This window comes from Chenopodium album, chromosome 16, assembly GCF_948465745.1.
Source record: "Chenopodium album chromosome 16, dcCheAlbu1.1, whole genome shotgun sequence".
Lineage (NCBI taxonomy): Eukaryota > Viridiplantae > Streptophyta > Magnoliopsida > Caryophyllales > Amaranthaceae > Chenopodium > Chenopodium album.
The window spans coordinates 28,031,564-28,052,087 of NC_137849.1; the positions used below are offsets into that span (position 1 = coordinate 28,031,564).

The window sequence follows — 20,524 nt, forward strand, 5'->3', positions numbered from 1 at the left end:
ACACAATGTTAGAGGCTACTACAACCAAAATTTGGCTGAGACTGCTTACACGGACAAATTAAAAACAATTAAAACAACAGACTTAGTTCAAGCAGTTGTCTCTAATTCAATGATATGCAATATACTGTTATAAATCCTATCAATTTGACCTCAATCTCAATTTCTCTTCACAAGATAAGTTCATAAGCTCATATGCAAAACACGTACCCAGAAAATGTCCACCTCTAAATACCAAAATACTAGCAAATTGGAAGAAGACTTCTTCATAATTCTTCCTTACTCTATCATCAACTAAGAGGTTTTTCTGTAACAAATCAGAAATATTTTAATGGAACAAAAAGGTTTTCTAAAGTCCAAGCATTTCAAAAGTTATATGCCAAGGCAATAATTGTGTTCAGAGAAGAAAAAAAAATCTTCATGAGACATGGAATTCCTGAATCCATCACAGTGGATCAAACAATTACACAGGACATGAATTCAACTGTTATTTAAAAGAGTTTGAGGTCTAAAAGATCCACTCAACTCCATACTTTGCACAGACCAATGGAAAAGTGGAAGCCACTAATTAAATCATTTCTAAAGGGATTGTTAAAATGGTGGATGATAATCCTAGAAATTGAAATGTTCTTCTACATTATGCCACTTAGGCATACAAGACTATAAAAAGAGCTATAATTAAAACAACTCCTTACCAATTGGTGTATGGACATAAACTAGTGATCCAAGCAGAATTGAGCGCTTTTGCTAGGATAGCTAAGCAAATGGACTTAAGTTCATAAGGTCTTAGACTATCGCCAGTCTAAGTCTATTGAATTAATGAACATTGAAGGTGAGAGGTTGCCAGACCTAGCAAAGTTTGAGGCAAAGAAGATACAAGTAGCAAAATTCTATAATAGAAAGGTAAAAACATAAAATCTTTCTTAAAGGGGATTTGGTATAGAAGATGAAGCTTCCTGAATATGATTACAAGGATCATATCTTTGAAAATGGTCTTCTAAATGGGAAGGTCCATTCAAGGTGCATAAAGTCATGTCTAGAAATGCCCATTTGTTGCAAGAGTTAAGATGCATGTGCATGGAACTTAGTGGAGGAAGTTGAAGAAGGGCATATGTTGTGACATGTAGTTGTGACATGTAGTTGTTCGGGGTTGACCATCATCAAACTAACTCGAGTAACATTTTGTTTGCTTAGAATAAAGCTCCAAGGACTCAATGTGTTAGCTAAGAGAGAAAACTTATTAATGTATTACTCAACAACTTCAACCAACCATATCTTCTTTGTTATATTAAAATTTCAAGTGATTCAATTTGGAGATGAAAGTAGAGTCCAAGAGCTTTCCAACGACAGGTCACATGCCCAATTTGAGCGAGAAATGAAAAGTTATGAGCGTTTGAAATTGATTTGTCTAGGCAGAACTGCTGGAGCGCCCCCTTCACCTTTTGGAGCGTCCTTTCTTTATTTTAGAGCGCCCCCTTCACCTTTTGGAGCGTCCTTTCTTTATTTTAGAGCGCCCGCTCCTTTGAAATTGTGATATTTTGGCAGAAACTTTGGAGCAACCACTCCTCTCTATGGAGCGACCGCTCTAGACCCCCCTATTTGTAGCGGCTTTTGTTCTTTATTTCTATTTTTCTTAGCTTGCTTTTAATCTTGGATTTTCATTTGTAAACCAAGGGGTGTAATTCAAGAACTCTAGGTTTTGTTTGTAGAGCCCTATATATAGGGTTAAGGTTGCTGTGTAGAAGAATCTTTGCTTAATATTGAATCTCATGAGATTTCTTTCTCTACCCATAATCTTTGTGATTATTTGCTATCTTTGTGATTGCTACTTTGTAATCTTTGTGGTTACATCTTAATTCTAGCATTATTTAATTTGGTGATGGCTTTGATTAAAAACCCCTATTTCATAAATATTGGTGATTTTTGAGATAGGTTTATGTAGTGTTATTGGTTTGAAATTGTTGTTGGTTGATTCTCCCCTCTATTCTTGGTTGTTTCATATCAAGTTAGATGGGGAATTATTCCCAAAAGCACTTAATGAGAAGTTTTTGATAATAGTCATGTACTACAAATGTGTTGTTCACCGGCATAGTAACTTCTTTGACTTTGCTCTTTTCTTGACCTCATTAAATAGAACTTACTTGTTAACCAAAGCTATTTGATTGACATGGTTGGTCAAATTAGGACAACGAATCCTAGACCAAAGGTATATACTTATTCATCTGAAGCTTGATTATCCTCTTCTCCTCCTCATGTTCAGAGAGCTTGTACTCAATCTGAGCTTGTTTGGCACACAATCTACGCTCTTCCTCTTCTAGCTCCTCGATTAGTGCCAAGCATTGGTCTATTTCAATACTCAGTTGATGGTCCCTTTTCTTCATAAGGTGATGCTTTTGAAAGACACTTAACACCCGCTTACAAATTTCTGATGCATCTAGAGGAGGGAAAGTTGGCTTTGCTTGCTCTTGAATGAGATCAGTAGCACAAGCTTTGCAGTTTATAGCCAAGTCTTCCTTGGTTAAATGGTTATTTGCACCCAAAACCTAAACAGGGCTATTATTTGATGAGTCTAGTCTCATGACGAGAAGATGCTAGAGCTAAAATAAAAATAAAAGATAAATGTAAGGGCATGTTCAGTTCAGTTCAGCTCCAATCAGTTAAGTTAAGTTCAGTTCCTAATTCCTTCTCTCATAAACAATTCATTTCAATTCAGTTCAGCTTAGTTCTATTTAGATTAGTTAAGCCCCAATTAGTTCAGTTAAGTTATTTTCAGCACATCGGAACAAGCCCTAATAAGGCACTCAATAATAAGTGGTATAAGTTATGAATAGTAACTTAACACTTACCCTTATTTGAAGTAATGCCCAAAAGATTCTCTTTGAAAAGGCGGACATATCCCATGCCAAAATGAGTCATTTATCAAAAGAACAACCCATTTAATATTGGCCTAAGTCTTTATCAAAAAAAAAAACATAAGAGAGATATTAACCAAGGTCTAGATATCTAATATGTTTTTTCTGGGTAAGACCTTCCAATAAAGGGTCTTTCCCAGAAGAAGAATTTTCAAATTATCTTAACTTCTAACTCAGGACTTGAATAACATGGAGCTCAGAAACCCCATTAGCAGTCTTAGAATGGTCGAATCCTGCATCATCATGAATCATTTCACCCTGAGATGACCCTACTAGTGATCTCGGCCCAGCGGGCGAACATGCCGGGCTCCGGCTCCGCGCACCTGCTGACCAATTCAAAAAAGGTTTGCCTTTTTCCATTGACGGAAGATTCCTAGCTATTTTGCCTGTGCAGGTAAGGCGTCGGTCGGTCCTAGAAACGGCGGCAGTGGCGCGAGGAGTTAACGAACGGACGCAAGAAAGTGAGGCCCAACAAGCAACGGGTGACGCGAAAGCTTTAGTTTTGTTCACAGGTAAAAGTGATTGATGTCATACCAGCACGGAGAATGCCCGTTTAGTGTTCAGTGAAAACATTAAGGTTACACAACCTCGATCATCCTCTGATGAAAAACTAATGGGCTTCCACGCCCGCAGCTTCTGAACATTAAGGTTGTAGCGTTCCTTATATGTATTAGGTAAAAAAAGCAAGATGAGATCGATCCAAAGATCTTCTTTCTAAAGAGTGAGTTGGACCTTTTATACCCCCGGATCAACGCGTTTGGACTGACGATGATGGATTGGTGGCTTGAGGAACATTATTGTTTTTGGATAGGGACAAGGCAATCATGGTAAGAGAATCCAATATTCTAGGAGGATTGGAAACCTTCTCAAGAACAAGAGAGGATGGAAGAATTTCTTCATAAGTGTTATTATCCACAACAATATGATTCAATGGAGTATATCAAATTTCAACATAATAAGACAAATTTTAATATAGCAGAGCAGATTTAAAGAATATAGCCTTAAAACGTTACGAGTATAGCGGTTGTCACTCTTGTTAGAAAACCATCAGTCCATCATACAATTTTGGATATTGTGTCGATTTGGCTAGGGGTGAAACAAACTCGGTTTAAAACCAAACCAAACCGAAAACCAAACCGATTAAGAAATATGGTTCGGTTTTTTTCTTAAGTGGTTTGGTTTCGGTTTGCAAAAACCAAAAACCGAAATTATATGGTTCGGTTTCGGTTTCGGAAAATAAGAAACCGAAAAACCGAAACCGAACCGAAATTTCGGCCCAACACCAACAAAACCCAAGCCCAATTTTACACAGTATATAAAGGAAAAAAAAAACCCTAATCATTTCTCACTCTCTCAGCCCCTCTCTCTCCGCCTCTCACTCTCCCTCACTCTCAATTCCCAATCAGTCATACACTCATACTCCATTCCACCGGCGACCATCCACCGACCACGGACCACCGACCATCGACCACCTATCACCTTCCAGTCTTCCACCGTCCAAAGGTCAATTGCAATTTCACCTATTTGCGAAGCTGAATTGTTCAATTGCTTCTTCTCCTTACTGCTGCAGTGCTGCTCCTTCTTCTTCTAACTCATGCTGATGTTGTGTTCATGAAAGCTGACTGCTGCTGGCCTACAGATATGCCATTCTGCTGCTGTTATTTTTTTTTTTTTTTTGGGAAAATCTGCTGCTGGTATGTTAAAAATTGTTTAATTATGTTAAAACTTGTTTTGTATGGATTAGTCTGGTTTGGTTTTGATTTGTAACTTTGATGTTAATAAAACTTGTTTAATTATGTTTGTATGGTTTGGTTTTGTTTGGATTGGTTTTGATTGGTGTGGTTTGGTTCGGTTTTTTGCAATATTTGATGATTACGATGAAAATTCGGTGTGGTTCGGTTTTTTTAAGGAAAACCGAAATTTAAGTGGTTTGGTTTGGTTCGGTTTCTTTTCTTAAGTGGTGCGGTGTGGTTTACAAAATCACGAAACCGAAATAGGGTGGTTCGGTTTCGGTTTGGCCTATAAACCAAACCGAAAACCAAACTTTCACCCCTAGATTTGGCTCAAGTTGAAAAGGTCGAAATTGTGGCAGAAAATGAACGAGAACAAGGCACGACGGCTAACCTGTAACTACCCACTTACCTACCCTCTCATGTTCACCAACCCCCTCCATTCACAAACTTAAATAAAATCAAACCAAATAAATTCCAACTAAATAAGCCTAACTTCATAATTTATTCATCCTCTTTCATTTCCAAATACATCTGTTCTTTTCTACTACTCCAACCCACAATTAGCTTAATCATAATTATTTTTCTCTAAGCTTCGATCTTCAATGGCGTCGTCTCTCTCTTCCAAACAATTCTTGGGTTCTGCAACTTCGAGTGCGCTTGGATCTTCTAATTCTGGCTTTCGCAAATTATCGTCTCCTCCTGCTCAAATCTCTTTCCGCCGAAAACCTGGGAAATTTGGTATTTTTTGGATCATTTTGCTGTTTTTCAGTATTTTAATTGCTTATATCTGATTGATTGATTAATCTTTTGCTGCTAGAATTACAATTTGTAGTAATATTGAAATTTAATGTGCATTAATTACAATTTTGATGCAATTTGTTTGATCAAGTTTAGAGTAGGAGAGAAGCGCAGTCATTTGACTTTTTGATATAGTTTTGACTTTTGAGTAAGATAAATGATGATATTTATGAATGTGTTTTGGCAGGAATTAGCTTTGATATTTTTTTTTTGAGGAAAAATTAGCTTTGATATTTGATAATTCTAAGGATAGTGATTGAAACAGCAGATAAAATAGTTATATCTGTATGGCTGGATTTGTTTATAATTGACTTTTTGTTGTGTTTATTGATGTTTATAAATAATGATTTGAAAGAAATTAGGGGCCAGAATTCGACCTTGATAAGTACTCGTATGAGTTTGTTGTGTAATGAAACAATGTTAATACCCGTGGCCTCGTCTTGCTCAGGATTTCCATTTAACTTTTGGGAAGTGCGACATAGAAAGAAGTCCCCATGAGTTTTGTGGTATGTGAATGGTATACGGAGTTGAAGTTTAGTAAAGGCATTATTGAAATGAGTCTAACAAGATCACGTGATTATATATTTTGGTGCACGGTTGAATAAATATTGGCAAGGTTTATTTCAGAAAGAAAATTTGCAAAAACTAGAATTTAGGAAATCTATAGCTAATGGTAGGAGTGTTCATGAAGAACTCTAAAGATTTGCTTCTCCTGAGTAGGATTAAAACATAGGTCCTTTGACATTTTTTTTTTATTGAGAGGTACAAGGTGATGTTTATGATGATGCCAAAAATTTAGGGCCTTAGGGAATATGGGATGCTCTATTGCAGCTTGTTTAGGAAGAAAAAAAAATAAAAAATAGAGTAAGAAACTAGTTGGAAGTAAAAGGATATATGTAACTTTCATGTGTTTGATCTTGACAATTCCAAGGGAATCAATTGTAAAGTAGAAGAAGGGATAGAGAAGACCCTTATGAAAACTTCATGGATGGATTGGACTTCATCTTGTGGCATGTGAATGTTAACAGTAGATGATAGAAGTTGAAGTTTTGATTTTTTTTTTTTAATTTTTTTTTTTTTTTTTTTTTAAACGTTTATTTTGAGCTGAACACATCAACTATTCCTAGTAAATACTTCGTAAATTTTAGCTATATCTTTTTGTGTATTAGAAACAAGCAGTAACTTAGTAGATATTATCATTCTGCTTTGTTCATCACAGAAGTTCAAGCTGCTGGAAGTACATATGGAAATTATTTCCGTGTTACAACATATGGTGAATCACATGGTGGCGGCGTTGGTTGTGTGGTTGATGGCGTCCCACCTCGACTTCCCTTATCTGAGGAAGATTTACAGGTAGATCTTGATAGAAGGTAATTGACATTGAGGTTAAACTGCACCATTTCCTTGACCCAATACTTTTGTAATAGTGGATAACTGGATGTATAAGCAAGAATTGGAATGAAGAAAACTGAAGGATTTTACATTATAATGGTCATTATTGAATTATCCAAGTTGATATTTTCTATACACACTCATGAAACACTTTCAGTGGTATTGAAGTGTATCTACTCTTTGATTTTGGTATATATAAATGGATTCCTGATGAGCTTGACCTGGTTTTTGTTGGTGTTGTGGATTATTCTCTTTGTGTTGTTTGTTATATATTTTGGTTGTTGGTTTCAAGGATTTTTTTGATTTTTTCTTATTTTATGATATAGGAGGCCCGGCCAAAGCCGGATTACTACCCCAAGGAAAGAGACAGATACTTGCAAAATTATTTCTGGAGTTGCTGAAGGTAAATTAAATATGTAGAATTTTAATATTTAGCAATTTTAGTTCTTATCACTTGTGACCTTAATAGTGATATTTTAACTTGTAGGAATGACTACTGGATCACCAATTGCAGTAAATGTACCTAATACTGACCAGAGAGGGGGTGTAAGTATTTCTGGCTACATGTTAAATGAATTTTTATTGTATTACACATTGTCCATCGTGTAATTAGACATGCAATACTATTGGTTATTGTCCTGTCACTGAATTAGTTGCTTAAATATTTGAAGATGACCTTTTAAAAAAATAAAGTAAGTGGTTAACTTTTCCTTATTCACAATGAAATATAATGATTACATTGATAGAAGAACTAGCTTAAATTTGTAACTATTATGATCGCATGCTTATGCAACATGTGTATATCAATATCATAATGGCATTTGATTGATATTTTGTTTGGTGTTTGATTTATGTTTGGGCCATTAATGATTTTAAGTGGAAATAAATTTGTGTCTAAGATTTTTTTTTTTATTTTTTTATTTTAGTTCGGATGGTTGCCTTTAAAAGTTTTAACTCTCCCTTTTTATAGCACTTTCTCACGATTGTCGGTGCATAACTTGAACCATTGGTATCTTTAATTATCAATAAGTAAACATCATAAACATTGGTACATTAAAAGTCATTGAGATGTAGGTAACAAAATCCTATATGAATATGTTTTTTCTAGGAGTATAAATCACCTAAAATGGATAAAGTAGAGTGTGTCAGACTGTGACAAAAAAATAGGTGTTTCATATGAAAATAAAAAGAAAAAGGTTGAATAAAACTATAAAATAAAATAATAAGAATTTTATTATTGTGACAAAAGCTCTTTTTTTATTATTTGCTTGAATTACGAAGACTTATGGCATTGCTCTCTTACCAGGACTATAGCGAAATGTCAAAAGCTTATAGGCCATCTCATGCTGATGCAACTTATGATTTCAAGTATGGTGTTAGATCCGTACAGGTAATCTCCAATTGATTTGATTTGATGTTTTTGGTTTTCAGAAAATTGCATGTAGTGAAATGTTCCTGGTTATATTGAATTGTTGTCACTGGAATTGCAGGGTGGTGGAAGATCTTCTGCCAGAGAAACTATTGGAAGAGTTGCAGCTGGAGCCATAGCTAAGAAGATACTTAAGAAGTTCGCTGGAACTGAGGTAAATCTTTCATTTGCATCTAATTGGTTCGTGTGGATTGTTGCGACTTTATTGCATCCAATTAGGCATGAAACTTTAAGTAGCTTTATTCTGCTGAAATAATTTGGTTGTTTCCTGTCACATTTTTGAGTTACTTTCAAGATTTGAAAAGCCAAGTTGGCATTAGATTTAAGTTATAATTGCCAATTTGTAAATACAAATGACTTTTTTCTGATGTAGTACGTGCAAGAATAAAGATGCGCATTTTTTGGTACTTCCACCATTACTGATTACCTCACTTTTTTCCTATGGGTTTTAATTGTTTCACTTTATTTTACGACGTTAATTGTTGGCACATGATACTTTACAGGTTCTTGCTTACGTATCCCAAGTGCACAAGGTGGTTCTGCCAGAGGGAATTATCGATAATGATACATTGACTCTTGAACAGGTATGGTTAGGACTTTCAATCTCACAGGTTAACCTTTTTATAAGGCATTCCCGAGTCCAATTTTCAATGGTGAACTTGATCTTGATGAAATTGTGCTTAATATAAATTATATACTACTTGTATTTGTTCGGGTTGAGGATGAATATTATTGAAATGAAAATGTTTTCCTGTTTGCTTGATAAAAAATTGTTACTTAAAGACTCCAATTCACCTTTGTATTTTTGTAAAACTCCTTTATTGATATGGAGACTCGTGTGTAGTTGTGGAAATTACCGAAAAACTTTATGTATCCTTGTTGGATACTTGTAACGAGCATAATACATATGAAGAGTTAGAATAACATAGATTCAATAAAATCTGGTAATTCAACAGCGGAAATTTTACGTAGGATAGATTATTGGGTGTATACAAAGACAGTGCCCTTTCCACTTGATATTCTATTGAAAGTCACCCGACCCTGCAAATATTGAAATTTAATGATTTCACTCTGCATCTTAAAAGTGAAAACTACCCCAGTTTTACCCGAAAACTTGTGTTATATATGGCCTGCCATTATAGTAGTCTAAATATCTTATAAGGCATAATGTTTTGGCCTTTTGGGTTAATAAGTGCGCCATTGACGTTCGAAAAGGCATAATTCCTATCATGTTTGATTTGTGCAAGGCATAACACCTTTGCCTCTTTAATAGAGATGGGATAGGACCATGACTTGAAATCAGGAAAGTAAAGATTAAAATTATATCTCAGTCTTTGATATTTAAATTCATTTGAACGTGATAAATGAGGATGCCAAAAAATCTAAATGAATATCTCATGCTTTTGAGATGCTCAGCTATCCCAAATAAATTCAAGCACATTAATTCAGCATTTCAACTCCTTAGATACTGTTTTTCCTTCCTATTTACCAACTATTTATAAAAATTTAGGTCCATTTGCTATCTTCTCACTAATTCTCTTCCTCAAGGCATTCTCAAATCCAAACAAAATCTTCAAAACCATAAATCTTATTTCACTTAGGCCTAGTACTTAGCATGATTATAAAGACGGTCATTGTCCCACTTTTCATCGCACTTGAAATAAGACCCTGATTCATCTAGCATCGCTGCTTTTACAGGTTAGATTTAAAATTCACCAATGGCTTGGTTATGAGTCTATGGCAATGTAATCCCAGGACTTGTTATTGGATAAAAGTATGGTTTGGGTGGGGTTGGTGGAGTTTCTTTTGGAATTGTAAGGTTATGGGTTGGGGAAATTGAAAGGTTAGTTTAAATTGGATAGACGGGGTTGAAAAATGCTGGGTTGGGTTAAGTATTGCGTGCTCCAGAAATTGAGTTGAGGGAATGGGTTTTGTGTAATATCAAAGCTCAAGTCCTATTTTGTTTAAGTAGTAGTAAGGACATGAAGAAAAGAATTAAAAATTCTATGGGATAACATAGTTGTAAAGAATTTAAATCTGAAGATATCTTACTTGTGAATTTGAATCCACTACCATCTTCCTCTTGCTTAGGTAATATATGATGAAAAAAGAAGCTAATTCATTAATCCTTCCTGCAATATAATTCTGTCTCAGTTTCTTCATCAAACTTAAGACATTTTCTATGGTTAAGGTGTAATTTTCAAAGAAAGAGATAGTCCTTTTTCATACTCTGTACTCTGTAGAATAAAGATGAAGTATGGTGGACCAGGCAACAAAACAGGAAATTCTGAAAACTGTTGTGTAACAGGCTTGGACTTTGAAACTGCTTGCTTCAATATGACCTTGAATTATTTCACGGATTTTCATAAAATATAAGAAATCCGTAACACTGGATTCTCGAGATTTCTCTGTCTACTAGATGCTTTTCTGGATTCCCATCTTCAAGCTTGTTTCAGCATTTTGCAGTATAAGAATCAAGAGCAATTGATTTTAGTTGGTAGAGAAAGAACTTTAATTTTCTTCTACCATTTCGTGCATGATAGGTATTCTCTAACTCATTGTAATTCAAGCTCCTACATTCCCTCCAAGTGAGTAATCACTTTGATAATCCGTCGCAAAATACTTGTTTTGAATAGATCAATTAAAAAAAATGCCAGCTCGCAATGACAAATCCCTGCTAGCTTATAAGTCTGAGATTATGATTCATAAACGCTGTGATTGTTTTAATTATAAAAGGTCAAAACCCCAGTAATCCAAGTCAAGCTATACACCTGAACCTGGGCAACAAATGGCAAGAAATGTGCATTAGCTTTGGGACTAGAATTGTAGTATTGAGCCAATTTTAGATTTTTGGCCGTTTCTCTTGCTGAAGGATTTCTGTTAAAGATTTTAAGGATGGGCATTCGCAAGGAAATATTGACGTAGCAGATGTTTGGCTTGAGTGTAATTTCCACAAATTACTGACTTCCATGACCAAAGATGTAGAAAGTCCAAGGTTTTATGAGTGACAGGATAGAGAATGGGCAAAAACTGGTTCTGTTCTAATATTCTTTTCAGGAATTATTGTTTTTAAATATTCCAATTTTTATCAGACTAAAGGAACAAGCAAAGAGGAAATTGACCGATATTAGTATATTTACTGAGTTTCAATTCCCAGTTTTCCAAATCTGGGTGATCTAGTGAATAAGCCAATATGTAGCAGATTGGAGATAATAGAGGTGAAATTTGACCAAATTACTGGGCGTTTGCAACAAATAAACAGGCAACACTTTGTAAGAAGTCAGTTGATACTTCAGTTCTATGTAAATTGAGCTGTTGGCCAATTAAGTGATTAAGCAAGAGGATAGCCGAAATCTTGGTACTTTTGGTTTCTAGACTGAATCAATTGTGCTGGTAGTTTAGATTGTTACAAATATTTTGGTTTATGCAATTCCTACTGGAGGAAGGTATGCTTGAGAAACAAGTGAAAGAATCCATCTTTAATCAGCCAGTGGATCTCACTAGTCCTCTAAAGGCCATATCTACTGACGCCTATCCCATGGGGATTTAGTTTACAGGAAGTTACTTAAACGCCATAAAGTAGTATATGAACACCAAGCTTCTGTGATCCAGATTGCACTTTCTTATATCTTCTTCTTGAACCAATCAATGCTATTTCATATGGAAGTGGCTGAATGAGTTTATATATTTCTTCTAGCTTAAGGGTGTAAATGTAGGGTCTTTTATTTTATATAGTCGAAGTTTGGTGACTGGAAGCTGCTGCATCAATTTACTACAATATTTTTATTTGTGTGTTTCTCAGGTGTATTATGTTACTCTTGAAATATAAAATCTCTATGTTTCTTATTTTCCTTGCAGAAAGTATGATTATGTGTTAGTTAAATTCCGGAATTAGATATGAATTCCATTTCTACTATTCATGACAAGGTTTCTCTTTGTCTCAATTCTTTTCAGATAGAGAGTAATATTGTCAGGTGCCCTGATCCAGAATATGCAGAAAAAATGATTGCAGCTATAGATGCAGTTCGAGTTAAAGGAGATTCCGTTGGTGGTGCTGTCACTTGTATAGTTAGAAATCCTCCACGTGTAAGATATCTTTGCTCTACCTGTGTTACTAGTTCCATGAGTCATTGTTATCCTCATAGAAGTTTTTATAAAATTCCAAGGCTTTGCCCATTTTAGTACTGACTAAATGTCTCTTTAAATTTGTTAATAAATAATATAATACCAGGGACTTGGCTCACCAGTTTTTGACAAACTTGAAGCTGAGCTGGCTAAAGCTGCTCTGTCATTGCCCGCAACAAAGGGTTTTGAGTTTGGCAGTGGTTTTGCAGGTAGATGATTAAACATTTCCTACCGAGAAGTTGACTTTTTCTGTTACAAGTGTTTGATTAGAGTTTGAATTGTTTTTATGCAGGTACCTTTATGACTGGGAGTGAACACAATGATGAGTTTTACATGAATGAACAGGGGAAGATTAGGACAAAAACAAATCGTTCTGGTGGTATCCAGGTTAAACCATTTACTAGTTTTATGTGATCGTTGTTTCATCTGTGTATTGATACTCCATAGATTGCCTGGGTTTGTTGAAACTGTATTTTTTCCATGAGCAGGGTGGAATATCCAATGGTGAAACTATTTATATGAGAATAGGTTTCAAGCCGACCTCTACAATTACAGTGAGTTCCCTTTCATGTTCTTTGCTCGGTTTTTGTATTTAAACTGATTGTTTTCCCTAGTTATTAAGGTTATTTGTTTACCTAATGCGTGTAAAAGAATGTAAGAAAATTTGGTGGTTTATGTCATGGTCTTGCAGAAGAAACAACATACTGTTACAAGAAATAAAGAGGATACAGAACTTATTGCTCGAGGGCGGCATGACCCTTGTGTTGTCCCACGAGGTATGCTTCCATTTTTAACTATTTTATGTTTGTGCTTTATAAATCTAGTGTGCTAAATATCTCCTGTATTTGATTGGTTTCAATGCAATGCCTTGAAATGCAATTCTAAAAACAAAATTAATTAATTTTTTTTAAAAAAAATTTAGGAAAAATTGACAGCAATAATCCCAACTTTACTCGATTAGCCCAAAATAATCCCAACTTTCGATTGTTTTAAATGATCCGAATTTTAACACTAATTTGCTTTGAGTAGTCCCATTTGACCGGTTACACAGGTTAACTTTGAATTATTATAATTATTATTATTTACATAAATAATAACTATTATTAAGTAATTAATTAATTAAATATACCTCTCCCACCAACCACCCTCCTGCCAGCTAATACATTCGTTCCCCCACCTCCGCCCAACCCAGCCCCCTCCCCCGTCAGCGCTGCCCCCTTTCCCCTACCCCTTGCCAGCAATTAGTAGTATGTGCACCATGGTGCACCTAGAAATAGGTGCACCATGTCTATAGTTTTGAACATTTAGTAAAAAAAAATTTAACATTTTACAAAAAAATGAACATTTAGTAAAAAAATATGAACACGTCACAAAAACTGAACATAAACATGCAATTTATATGTTCATATTTTATAAAGAAATGTTCATATTTTATACAGTAAATATTCAGTTTGTATTACAAAACTATTGAATTATTACGAGTCAGACAAACTTCTTTTGTAACAATTCAAAATTTGCGATTGTTCAGATTTTTTTACTAAATGTTCAAATTTGTTGTTGTTCATATTTTTTTACTAAATGTTCAAAAGTATATGCGTGGTGTATTGTGATTGTTCAGATTTTCTTACTAAATGTTCAAAATTTGCAATGTTCAGATTTTTTTTACTAAATGTTCAAAATTCGCGATTGTTCAGATTTTTTTACTAAATAAATGTTCAAAAGTATAGGCGTGATACATTGCGATTGTTCAGATTTTTTTAACTAAATGTTCAAAATTTTCGATGTTTAGATGTTTTTACTACATATTCAAAGTTTGCAATTGTTTAGATTTTTTTACTAAATATTCAAAAGTATAGGCATGGTGCACCTATTTCTAGGTGCACCATGGTGCATCTTAAAATTTGCGCCTTGCCGGAGTAGCAACTGAAGAACAGTCGGAGGCCCATTTTCTGTTGATAATGATCTGGCCGGCACTACTCAAGATCTGAGGCTCGTGATTTGGGGACAGACCTAATTTGGCCAAAATCACTAGCATTAGTCTCACTAGAAAATTTGGGTGGCGCCAGCAAGGAAGGGTCTGGGTTTGCAGTTGGGGGAGAGTGGTGGTGTTTTTTTTTATTAATTAGTTTTCAAGTGTTAATTATTAGTAAGTAGTGTTCTTACAAAAAAAAGGCGTTTATTTTTTTTAATGTTAATTATTATTAAGTAGAGGCTTAATTAGTTCCTAATAATCATAATAATATTTTTGAAAAAATTAATAAATTTAAACCAATTAGAAAGCACCACGTGGCATAATTAACCGATTACCGTAGGTTGATGACTTATTGGGACCATTTGAAGCAAATTCAAGTTAAAGTTCGGATTATTAAAAAATAATCGAAAGTTGGGATTATTTTGGACGAATCGTGTAAAGTTGGGATTACTCCTGTCAATTTTTCCTTAAATTTAATACTTCGTATTTAAAATGTTAAAAAATTGAAGTTAGTAGATTTTCTTTTTTTTTTTTAATCCTTCCATAATTTTCTGAAAATTGTGTTTCAGCTGTACCAATGGTGGAAGCAATGGTAGCACTAGTGCTTGTTGATCAGTTGATGGCACAATATGCGCAGTGTGAGTTATTCCCCATCAACCATGCCCTGCAGGAACCCATGGAGTTACCAAGGCTAGATGAGGCTAGCGTTTAAGTTTTTCCGTTGCGAGTTTTGCAACCCTGCAAATTAGGAACCTCGGTTTTATGCTATATGTATCTTTTTTTTTTTTTTTCTCTTTTTTTTTGGACATAATTATTTCAACTTATACCTGTAATTCTTGTAAAATTTTGTTTGCGTTACTTTGTCCTAACTGTTTATTGTTTAGAAATGCTACGAAATTATTTCTGTTTCATAATGGAACAAATTGAATTGTCAATAATGCTCTTCAGTTGATTACACTACTATGTAAGCATTTACTATACCTTCTGGTTTAGGTCTTTATATTGCATTCCTTGTATTAGCATTAATTATTATTTTTGAAATTTTGGGATAAACTTGTTAATCTATCTTGGAATCTCTACTTTGTATAAAAGGGATGTCAAGTAATGTCTATTATGACACTTGGATCATGTTAGATTAGAGTGTTTTTTTGGGATGGAATGGATTCAACTAAACCATTACAATTACTAAGTGTTTGGTAAGAAGGTTTAGGTAACAATTACCATTACCTAGGTGTAATGGTTTTCACTATTTGTTACCTCTCTAAAACCTAAGGTAACAATTACCATCCTCAAGCAAAAAGGAAAGGAAATATGTTTAGGTGATTCCTTTCCATGGTTAAACTAAATAAATAGAAAGGTAAGTGTTAAATAATTCCTTTTCTTCCACTTGTTTGTTATCTTTCCACTCCATTTCCAGTATTTATACCAAATGCCCCTTAATTTTTAACCAATGTTTATGTTTGGATTAAGCTTAGTGTTCGGGTGATTAAAGTACCTCTTTCTATTAATCAAGTTGAAAACACGAATTTGAATCTTATTTGCTACTAATCAAGTTGATTAAAACATGATCTTTTAGCCTATATTTATTATCTTTTTGTCACTAAATTTTATCCGTTCTACTTGAAAGTGAACTTGTTTACACTTTTCGATTTTTTTATTTATTAATTGGACTACTGGTGCAAAATTATGACTCATTCAAGTAGCTAGGTTAATCAATATTTTCCAATAAAAATTTTCAATTATATATAAGATAACCAGATAAGTTTACCAAATACTCAAGTGGAATTTAAGGTATATGATCCTAATACATTGTAAAGACTCTCTAACTAGTATGTTTATAGTTCATCCTTTGCATCTTGGTTACCGACCGCAGCATCTGTAGTTGGGACTGTCTCAGCAATGCTAGGCTCAGCATCTTCAGATGATGTAGAGATTGGTTTTTGAATCTTGAAAGGAGTTGTAGCATGCTTTCTCGTGAACTTGTAGAGTTCCGCACCAGTTGGATTCGAGTAAAAAATAATCTGCAAATAGCCATAGCAATTACCTTAACAAACATTTTAACAGAATTGAGATAGATTTGCATTCTTAAGAAAAAGAAAAGTTAAACAAAGGTTACTGACCGGATCAAAGCTCTTCTTTCCAGCAGGGTAGAAAAGAATGGTGGGAAATCCCCGCGCCTGAAGATATACAAGAATCGGATATACTTAAGACTCCAACTGTCTCTTACAATAGTCATAAGACTCATAGGAAAAACAATCCAATTGAAACCAAAGATACATGGAACAGTTTCGCCTACAACTAAACAAAACTTGCCTTAGCTTTTGAATGCTCATTTTTAGTGCCGTCCATCTTTGCTACAACCAACGACTCAATTCCTTTCAAATGTCCAGCAAGATTAGTATAGGTTGGCTCGAGTGCTTTACAATGAGAGCACCAAGGAGCATATATCTGACAATATTGTAGACAATGGAGCGACCATCAGTACATTTGGTTATAGTTGTTCGTTATTAGTAACTGAATGCGAAGTTATAAATATTTATCACCTCAAGAAGTACATCCTTTGATTCATCCATAACAATCTCATCGAAGTTTTTTCCCACAACAATTTTCACATCTCCATGATTCTGAAGCCGAAAAAAAATATAATTAGAATTTTAAAAATTCAAAGATTTACACAATGTCATAGAAAGCCACTGAAGAATAAGATCTGCAACTCACGTTCTCTGGAATAGGATCGGATTTGTAGAATGGCTCGAGCTTGTCTGCCAAAAAGTTCTCAGAAAACAACTGCACACATTGAGAACAAGTAAATTTGTTACGCCAACATATACTAGATGTGGAAAAAATGATCGAGTTTTCAAGATCAGTAAAATTATTATTACCTTAACACTGTCAGATGTCATATCCCCATCCAGGAAAAACTTCCTACGATCATCATTTCCAGAGTATGCAAGAACCTAAACGTTGCAAAATTAGGCACATTGTTTCATAATTCAGGTAAAACACGAGGACAAAAATGAAAAAAAAACTAGAATAGGACGGGACTAACTCTTGGAGCATCTCCTTCGACCCCAAAGAAATCCATCATTGCCTGTCCGTATTCTTTATTGTCCATTTGCACATACGAGAAAATGATCTGAAAAACAGGCAATGCAAAAGAAAAAAAAAAAACACAGATTTTATAGGAGAATTACATGTAGAAAAACACTTGATAAACTAACTCTTTGTTTGCTTTGATAAATTATCAGTTGTTAAATATTCAAAATAACTGCGTTTAATTTAATTAACATAGTACTTGAAGGGTGATCATACTACCAAGCTGAAGACTTCATTATATCATCCATACCTTTCCCTTGAACACTTTAGCTGCTTCCTCGAGTGTAGGGGTGAGATTCTCTAAATGTTGGGCAGGAGCGAAAAGGAACAACTGGACAAGAACAACCAATTGTCTTAGTATTCTAAAATTCGGAGTTGAGTAGAGAGAGACAATGTATGTACATGTTTACGAGAAATTTTATTTATAGCACCTGATTCTGGATTGGGCTTTCAAAAACGAATGAAGCACTTTCCATGTTGAAATTGATTATTAGAGGCTGTTTACTTTTGGACACAAAGTCTAGAATAGCTGATTTTGCGAAATCACCATCTGTAAACATCAATGCAAAACTCATTTTTTTAAACACTAAATTAAAAATTGAACTTGAATTCACGTAGTATTGATATAGAATAAAATATATATCTGGGCTTCAACCATCAGCTTAATTTTTTTTTTTTTATTGAGTTAGTCCACTAACATGATATTAGAGCCAGCGTAACATAATGGTCATAGGTACAAACCATACAATATTTAAAGTGAATAAAAGCTAATTCATTACCATTATTGATATTTGGTTAAGTGTTTATTGTTAACAACAGAGTTTAGCGTGTAGTGTGACATGATAAAACATACCAAAATGGGATAACTTCTCAACCTCCTTCTTCAACAAAACCAAGGCAGGGCGTTTCGCCTTGGAGTCAATTTGAAATACTTCAGCTACATCAGCACTTGTTGTCTGGTAGAAGTTGACACCATCTTCTTCTTCGGCTGCAGCATTAAGAACCTCGCTGTTTAGGCCCTGCCAATAATTGGTACAAAATATATCAGCCTTATTCTCTGAAACAAACAAAGAGTGTAAGATTTCAAAATGTACCGTTAAGCTATCAACATACGCAACGACGAGCTTTGATTCAGCAAGCAAGATATTCTCTGCTTCTTCAACTGTTGTCACGTTGTTAACTGCATACCCTGTCTTTTTCTTTAGCCAGGAAACTATGCCCTCCCTGTCAAAATACATGAAAAATGACTTTCTTTCTTAAATAACTAGTAAATTATGTTGTACTACTTAAAATGTGTTTAGCTAACTATTTATTATCCAACAAATATTATTTTCTGAAGTAATTTCAGTTAGAGGGAATTTTTATTCCTGATCATATCCAAAAGTAATCTAACAAAACTCCGTAAAAATAACAAATAATAAAACTCTCCCTCAGTCCCATATTTCAATTTATTGAAATGAATAAAACTAGTTTTAATGTTCATTTAAAAAACAAAAACCATAGTGCTTGATTAATGTTTGAAAATTGATTAAAATGTTTAAAAATCATCTAAAATAAATGGGATATTTTTATAGTAGTTGTTTGAAATATGACTAGCATAGTATTTGAATGATAAAACAATATGATCGGTTCATTTTTCATATTAAAATACGGACACAATTAATCTTTAAATATCTACAATTACTATGTATAATTTTTGAAAATTTCAATTCACATAAAAAAAAAATGAGACATTGTAAAATAAAAAAATGTTTGATTTCAATTCATAATATGCTTGAACAAAAAGTAAGAATAATTGCAATATAATTTAAGTAATTACACATTAATTCAAAATGAGGCTATTTATGTAGTTATTCACAATCCCCCTATGATTTCTTTATTAAACACAAATAACTGCGAATAATAATTATAATTCTGCAAAAATTTTATTTATCATATGACAATTTTGTAAATAAATCAACAACTTTTTCAATAAAAATGGGTCCCAAAGTGATGATAAATGGATAAAAAAGTTGATTTATTTACCAAATGCCATGTAATAAACAAATTTTATTTATTTCAGAGATTAATTAGGGCTCCCTCTAAATAAAGTGAATTCAATTGGGCCTAAGTTTCCAATCAATCAACCATTAAAAAAAAAAAAAAAAAAAAAAAAAAAAAAAAAAAAAAAAAGAAACTCACCTTGTCCTTTCACCCTCATATGACTTATATACACCATCAACAAAGAAATAAAGAGTAGGAAATCCATCAACATTATACTTATCAGCTAACTCGGTCTCTTGAATAGCATCAACCTTTGAATAGCATCAACCTTAGCAAGCACTACATCCGAACCTCCCTTCTTCAGCTCGGTAGCGGCCGCTGCATATTCCGGCACAAGCTGCTTACAATACCCACACCACGGTGCATAAAACTCAACCATCACATACTTGGTCGTGTTGATGAGCTCATCAAAGTTGGTCTTGTTTAGCACCACCACATCTTTGTCGTCAAAAACAGGAGGAGAAGGTGCTTGGAAGTCGTCGAGGTCAATTTCATCATCCCCTTGTGGCTTATACTTTGGGTCAGCATAGTAAGGGTGGTTTCTAGGCGCCTTAGGCACTTCTAAGAAACTCAAGTCCTCATTCTCGTCATCCTCCACGATGGGTTTGGCTGTTTCATCGGCGGAGGTAGTGAGGGTAGCGACGAGGAAGACGAGGAGGAGAAGCACCAAGAGGAGAGTTTTGAGAGCAGCCATTTTTGATTGCTAGGAAGAATAAGTGTTGACAAAAAAACAAAAAAAAAAAAACAGATTTATTGAGGGAGTTTAATCGAAGTAGACATTTTTTTTTATATGTAAAATGGTGCAAAAGAACGTGTTGGAGAGTTGTACAGTATAATTGCACGTTTGAGGATTAGATCTACTACATGATTGGGACTAAATTCCATGGCTTTGCCTATTTTAGTACTGACTAAATGATGTAAACATTTCCTACCGAGAAGTTGACTTTTTCTGTTACTAGTGTTTGATTAGAGTTTGACTTGTTTTTATTTAGGTACCTTTATGACTAAGAGTGAACATAATGATGAG

At 34.3% G+C, this 20,524-nt stretch overlaps 1 protein-coding gene and 1 pseudogene across 1 annotated transcript; one reads left to right on the forward strand and one right to left on the reverse strand.

Moving 5' to 3' along the window:
• Window positions 1-5,075: 5,075 nt before the first annotated feature.
• Window positions 5,076-15,301, forward strand: LOC145585064 (chorismate synthase 1, chloroplastic-like). The gene is made up of 13 exons (XM_081641812.1): window positions 5,076-5,380; window positions 6,660-6,810; window positions 7,159-7,235; window positions 7,320-7,378; window positions 8,139-8,222; window positions 8,323-8,415; window positions 8,765-8,845; window positions 12,216-12,347; window positions 12,493-12,595; window positions 12,679-12,773; window positions 12,875-12,940; window positions 13,078-13,162; window positions 14,928-15,301. The coding sequence occupies exons 1-13, from the start codon at window positions 5,245-5,247 to the stop codon at window positions 15,068-15,070; spliced, it is 1,305 nt and encodes a 434-aa protein (XP_081497938.1). The 5' UTR covers window positions 5,076-5,244; the 3' UTR covers window positions 15,071-15,301.
• Window positions 15,302-16,193: 892 nt separating this feature from the next.
• Window positions 16,194-20,191, reverse strand: LOC145585065 (protein disulfide isomerase-like 1-3; annotated as a pseudogene).
• Window positions 20,192-20,524: the final 333 nt, after the last annotated feature.